The sequence below is a fragment of the Cannabis sativa genome, chromosome 3 (assembly GCF_029168945.1).
Source record: "Cannabis sativa cultivar Pink pepper isolate KNU-18-1 chromosome 3, ASM2916894v1, whole genome shotgun sequence".
Taxonomy (NCBI): Eukaryota; Viridiplantae; Streptophyta; class Magnoliopsida; order Rosales; family Cannabaceae; genus Cannabis; species Cannabis sativa.
The window spans coordinates 72,641,189-72,648,319 of NC_083603.1; the positions used below are offsets into that span (position 1 = coordinate 72,641,189).

Below are 7,131 nucleotides of genomic sequence, written 5' to 3' on the forward strand. Positions count from 1 at the left end.
AAAATAAAGTTTACTAAAATAGTAGCTTATTGGATGACAATTTATTATTTTTAAAAATAAACTTGAAAGTTACTCAAATGATTAATATAACCTAAATAATTTATTAAAGTACATACATATAAGTTTTAGAGGTAACCAAAATGTATCTCAAATGATATAATATAGAGAAGTGATACTTTTTTATGAAAAAGTTACCTATTAGTTTATTATCAACATCATAAGTAACCAAAAGATTACTTTTAAAACACATGAAAATTAAAAAAAAAAAAAAAGAATTTCTGGATTAGTTTTATTTCAGGCATATTATTTTAGAATTAAGGTATTTTTTAATGACTTGGTAAGGTATTATTATAATTGAGATTTGCTAAGTTATTTTTGTAATTATTTTGTATTTTAGTATATTTTTAAAAAAATTCCTTTTATATTTATATCCTTTTTCATAAAACAATTATAATTTTTTGACAAAAGATTTTTATTTTGAGACCGTATCATGGCCAGAAATTCCTTTAACATCTGCCTACTTAGCCCAAAAGCAAAAGCAATATCAATGAATCTCCTCCCTTCTTCTGTTTTCATATACAATGGAGCAATCACACAACGATTCAACAAAAGCTTGAGGTCTTCAATGCTTTCGTCCACAAAATCGAACAGAACAAAGGCCTCACGAAGGCCACATACTCTATACTTCTTATTCAAAGTCAATGACCTCGACAGTAAGAATGGAAGTGATTGAGAAATCAACGATCACGACCCGCTAAATCCTCCTTCCACCGCTCTTCTCGGCTCAGTTCGGCGTCCCGTGTCCACCCACCAGTCGGCGACGGCGAATGTTGAAAGGTTCAGCCAATAGGACCCGAACCCGATTACACCCTACCCGAAAATCCGACCCGTGTGCACCCCTATTTAGAACTTTGTCATCTGATCTTTTTCCGTCTGTCTCATAGATATTACAATGTTTACCAATGATAAAAGGCAAAAAGAGCGCACCGGGAGATACGGTACTCCAAGGCTTCAATACCTTCAGGTAGTTTTTTTTTTTTTAATGTATGATATATATGTCCACATACCTAATAAATCATATCTGTAAATTTATGTCTTTTCGCTTCACTAAGCTTCATATACATGCCCCAGGAATTGGTTACTCAGTTTCAGAACGCTACAAATGAAGGTTTGTTTCGATATTGGGTTTCTAAATTTAGTTTTACAGCTCAATGAAAATTCCACAGATTTTGATTTGAATTGTCTTTATGCATTTTTTTAAAATGGCCTAGACTAGAAGACTTGTTCTTGTTGTGCTATGTCTTGAGTACCCTACTTGATAGGAAAGAAAATGGTGAATGATCATAATGGTTGATTTAATTTGAACCCTCCTTTGCACACAATCCACCCTTGAATTCTGAGCAATTGAGCTAGCAGATGGCCTTGAGTTCGAATCAGGTTGACATATTATGTAAATTTGATAAACAACTTATTTATTACCTCTAGCTCTTATTATCACCTCTAAGAAATAATACTTCCTATTTCATTCTTATATGCAGAAACAAAAGAGAGAGTGGTTGCTAATTTGGCCAACTTTGCTTATGATCCTTATAATTATACATTCTTGCGCCAGGTATAATTTATTTGGCTAGAGTGGTAAATTCAAAGTTTTGTCTATAAAGTTTTACCTGATAATCATTTGAAGATTGTAAACAGCTCAATGTTTTAGAACTCTTTCTGGACTGCATAACTGAACCAAACGAGAAGCTAGTGGAATTTGGAATAGGAGGGGTATGCAATTCTTGTGCTGGTATGTTCATCAATATTAACCAGTGATAACTTGATCTTTATTTTGAGGCTTGTTTATATAAACAGATGGATCATTCTTTTTACTGATAACTTGTTTGTTGGTATGATTTTTTTTTTTATTTGTAGAGCCTGAAAATGCTGCAATCATTATTCAACATGGGGGAATCCCTCTTGCAATACAGTGTTTGTCAAGCCCAGTAAAAAACACTGTAAGCTTGTCCTTTGTTCTACTGGGACCTCAATTTGAGATGCATAATATACTCCTAAATGATCTTGTTTTAATTTGTGTATTGTTGTTCCTTGGTTTAGATTTCAACTATTCCAAACTATGACTTTGAGACACTTTGAACTTGATAGACCTACTAAGAGTAGCAAATTCTAATGTTGTTTTAGGTGAATTCGGCACTTGGATCTCTTTATTATCTCTGCAACAATTCTAACAGGGGCGAGGTTTTAAAACCAGAAGTGATAGATCTCATCAATAGATATGCTACTGCTGAAGCCACGAGTGTCAGCTTCAGTAACTTGGCCAGGGCTTTTTTGGAAAAACATGTATTTGAAAGCATTTGACAGTCATGGAGCCAAGTTTGTTTCATTGTAATCCTTTTGAAAACAACACAAAACTATTTACAAGAATAGATTCCTTCCCCTACTCTTATATTATTCTACTATGTATTCATTTGTACTGATGGAAGGAGAGTACAGGAAAAAGAAATCAGTTCCAGCCTTTGTTTCTTTGTTTCTTTTTTTTTTTAGTCTACACTTGTCTTTGTCTTGTCTATGAAACTTGAATACTAATGTCATAGACATTTGTGAGTTGTGAATTGTTTCAAGTCACACAGGAGAAACTTATCAGTTATATTCAATTAACATGCGGCCGCAGGCAGTGAAATACCAAATACATCAAAATTGTCGGTGTGACATTTTCCACCCAAAAAAGTAAGTGTTAATTTTGTTAGCACCTAGAGCTTGTAAGAAAGAGAATGGAAAGACTTATCAATGAATGGATATGCATTGCGTAGTGTAACGTGTGAGCTAAGATGATACGATACAAGTTAAAGTAATATTCACAAGGTGGTCAAGTGGCGGTGCATACTAGTAGTATATTGATGTTTAATTTGTACGGTAGTGATATTTTTATAAATATTTTCAATATTGTTAGGATTGGGATGGGATTTGGCATTTGCTATTTATTTGGGTCTATGAATACAATGGTGCAATCAGGTTTGTGAAATTTTGGGATTTGGTATATGGTGATGACTGTTATTAACATCCTAAATATAAATTCTCTAAAACAATAAAATTAAACACATAAGAGTTTTAGAAAACCTTATATTGGTTGTAGTGGAATATAATGACTCCTTTCGTTCAAGATCTCTAGCTTTTGATTTCTTTCTATCGCAGAGCATTATCAAGATCTGAACCTGGATCTCTTTCTCTCCATCGGGTTTGGTTACTACCGTCTTACTCACTATGATTGAGTATTTAACTTGCTATGTGTGGGCATGACACTCTTTCACTAAGGGTTCGAATTGGATGAACAATGAATGAGGTTTGAAATCACTATTGAAGGTGTCTCTCATCTACTAGTTGTTAGAGAATGAAAACTAGATTTGGTAGGTTGAATAGTCAAGTTGACAAGAGGATGAGATGAGAGCATCATGTTCCTTTTATTGTGTTTCAACTAAGGCTTAAGGCTAAATTATATGGATTAAAAAAGAATAAAATATTGGGCAAAAACACCTAATGGTCGTGCACTATAATGGATCACTTTCTAGTTACAATTGTACCACTTTATTTCAACCAATTATTCTTCTTTCAATAATACCGTATTTTCCAATTCATTCCTATAAATACCAAAACTATTTATTTAATAATTATAATTAATTATCAAATAAAATTATCATTTATATAATTTATTAATTTGACCATACAAAGTCTCTTAATTAATAAATTGACCACAAAACCTCTTTTTTTCATAATTAAGCTCTTGCTTAATAAAAATTCATAAATAAGACATAATCTAATTTTAGAATTATAATTGATTAATCACAATCAATTAATTGAGTCTGCAAGCAGTATTATCTCAACTAGTGAGGGGACCATGTACCTATATAACCGAGCTTTCAATAAGTAGATCTAGAATTCACCAAGTAAATTCTCTAACTTATTAATTTTGCCTTGCGCCACTATAGATTTAGAATTGAATAACACTCTCAATTATATAGAACGCTCTATATGTACCACGATATAGATACGTTATGATTATCCAGTGTTACAATTTTAATAGTCAAAGATCCTCTATATATTATCTATATCGAAAAGGGACAAATTTACCATTCTACCCTTCAATGTATTTTATCCTTAAAACACTTAGCTACCTATAAATGATATTTCAGTAAACTAATATAGTTACTGAAATGAGATCCCAATCATTTATTTCTACTCAGCCAAGCTCGAAGAAAATCATTGTTTCACTTCTAATACTTATATAAGCTATAGATTCCATATCTATGATCGGCGCTCCCACTTAATTAGACCATACAAAGTCTCTTAATTAACAAATTGACCCGAAAATCTCTTTTCTTCACAATTAAGCCCTTGCTTAGTGAAAATTCTTAAATAAGACATAGTCTAATTTTAGAAATATAATTGATTAATTAAAATCAATTAACTGAGTCTGCAAGCAGTATTGTCTCAACTAGTGAGGGGACCATGGGCCTATATAACCAAGCTTCCAATAAGTAGATCTAAAATTTACCAAGTATATTCTCTAACTTATTAATTCCTCATTGAACCACTATAGAACTTGGAATTGAACTCTCAGCTATATAGAACGCTCTATATGTACCACGATATAGATACGTTATGATTATCCATTGTTATAATCCTAATAGTCAAGGATCCTCTATTGATGATCTACACTGAATAGGGATAAATTTACCGTTGTACCCTTCAATGTATTTTATCCTGAAAACACTTAGCTACCTACAAATGATACTTCAACAAACTAATATAATTATTGAAATGAGGCCTCAATCATTTATCTCTATTCAGCCAAGCTTGAAGGAGATCATCGTTTCACTTCTAAATACCTATAAAAGTTATAGATTTCATATCTATGGTTAGCGCTCCCACTCAATTGTACTATCATGTTCCCAAAATGTACGTATCACCCAGACCAAAAAGTAGGCTTAACTAACAAATCAAAGAACACAAATAACACTCTTGAGATTGAACCTAACCATGTCAGAATTAAGATCGATAGACCTAAGATCAACCATTGATATTGACTTAGAAAGATATAACGGTAAGTTTAGGATATCTTATCTAAGATCAATATCGGTCCCTTCCAATGTATACTCCATACATCTGATACTGGTAAACTTTGCCAATGCCCTGGAAAGGACATAACACTTATCCAAGGTGTAAGTATACCTATCACTGATTATCATGCCAGTCTAAATCCAGTGAACTGACACATCAGGGAATTAAACTTTTGAACATAATAATCATGATTATATTCCACTGTGCTGACAACACTATAATTATGAACAAATACATATGTTCTGGACTTAATAGAATTTATACATTAAACAATCATGAAATAAATCATGTGAACCATGCAACATAAAATGATTTTTGATCTTTATTACTTAGTAAATCTGATTATATTGAAATGAGTTTTATTTAGGGCACAAAACCCAACAAACTTCCACTTGCACTAATATAAAACAAAAAGTGCATTTCAATTAATCTCAACACTTTGATATCCAGATCAAGTGTAGTATGTAGTATTCTCTCCGTAATAGGATCTGACAGGTTGTATTAAATACAACATTTCCTCCACTTTACATTTCCTTACTCACAAAATCCTTGATATTGTGAAATTCCTCTCTATATGTCTACTCCTCTAGGGATACTGGATTCTTTACTTTTTGGCAACTATTTTTGTGTTAGTCAGGAAGTAACACTAGTAGTTAATAAATGTTGGTACAATGCCAAAAACTGTATAGAACTTTCCTTAGACTGAATAAGTATCTTCCTGCAACTTTAACATTCAGTCTCTCTGGTAGACTTAGAGACTTCAGATAGGTTTTTACACTTCTCCAAAATCACTACTCCACCCCAGAGTAATCACCATCTTATCAGTAGACATTCTAGCACTAAGGCAAGTCTAGAAACCTGATTTGGTGTAGTCTAAGAGTATTATATACCACCCTTATCGACTAACATATAGTTCCTCTTCTTGATCTTAAGATTTACTTGATTGTCTTCCAATGTTCCTTTCCTGGATTAATCTGATACCAACTCCTTACTCCCACTCCACAGTAGGTGTTTGGTCTAATGCATTGCAAAGCATATCTGAGACCTCTCACTGTTGATTCAAGGAATTCATTTCTTGGCCTTTATCTTTTCTGGAATAGTTGAAACTTTTCGTTAGATAAATAAAATCTATATCTAGAAGTCGAAAAGCTTCTATAGATTGTCATTAGAAAAATGCTCCAGCATCTTACTAAAGTAAGTTGCTAGCACTAGAGTAATTAAATCACCAGGTATACCACAAGCCATAGGTTTAGATAAACTCAAACCTTTAATAATACTAGGAACAGGAAGTTTTGCTAAGTCCATTGAATAGACTTACTAACGGAATTTCCTTTCTTGTCCTTGTAATAGAAAACTTTTGGTTGTTCCATATGAATAGTTTTAACCATAATTCACTTGTCTTTGCTTCTTAGTTCCTTATTCTGACAATCCATTACTTGTTTAAACTAACAATGGATTTTAATCACCGGTGTCTTCCAAGTCATAACAAGGTGAGTTCCTTGAAACCCTCCCACTACGACAAGGTACCGTGACTTTTTATCTAAGAACACTAAATGGTATTGACCTCTTCGGTTGTGTCAAGACAGCAGAGGCAGTGGGACCATCTTATATCGAATAAGATGATAGAACACTTTTGGAATCAAGAAAAAAAACATATCTCCTCTATTTTACTACTTTGTTTTCCAGACTTAGTCACATTCTTAGAAAAGTATTTGTTGAAACAAACACTTTCTTATCTTAATGACAATAGGATGGTCCACCCCTAATCACTTAGAATACCTATCAAACATGCAAACCTAAGTTAACAGTTCTAGCTTTTCTTAAGGTCATGATCAGGTCATCCATGAATCTAGTAATGGTTTACACTAAGTACACAACCATTTCATCACTCTGAAATTTTCCTATAACTAGGGTATATCCCTAGAAGGACTTAGGCAACAACTTAGTAACTAATCATAGACCATATACTTTCATCAATATGCAAATTGAATTTCTAGGGAGGTAAGTTTGGATACA

General features: G+C 32.8%; 1 protein-coding gene across 1 annotated transcript; it reads left to right on the forward strand.

The window, feature by feature from the left end:
• Window positions 1-471: 471 nt before the first annotated feature.
• LOC115708649 (uncharacterized) lies at window positions 472-2,531 on the forward strand. The gene is made up of 6 exons (XM_030636628.2): window positions 472-1,024; window positions 1,132-1,168; window positions 1,539-1,612; window positions 1,696-1,789; window positions 1,915-1,997; window positions 2,182-2,531. The coding sequence occupies exons 1-6, from the start codon at window positions 953-955 to the stop codon at window positions 2,356-2,358; spliced, it is 537 nt and encodes a 178-aa protein (XP_030492488.2). The 5' UTR covers window positions 472-952; the 3' UTR covers window positions 2,359-2,531.
• The last annotated feature ends 4,600 nt before the right edge of the window (window positions 2,532-7,131 follow it).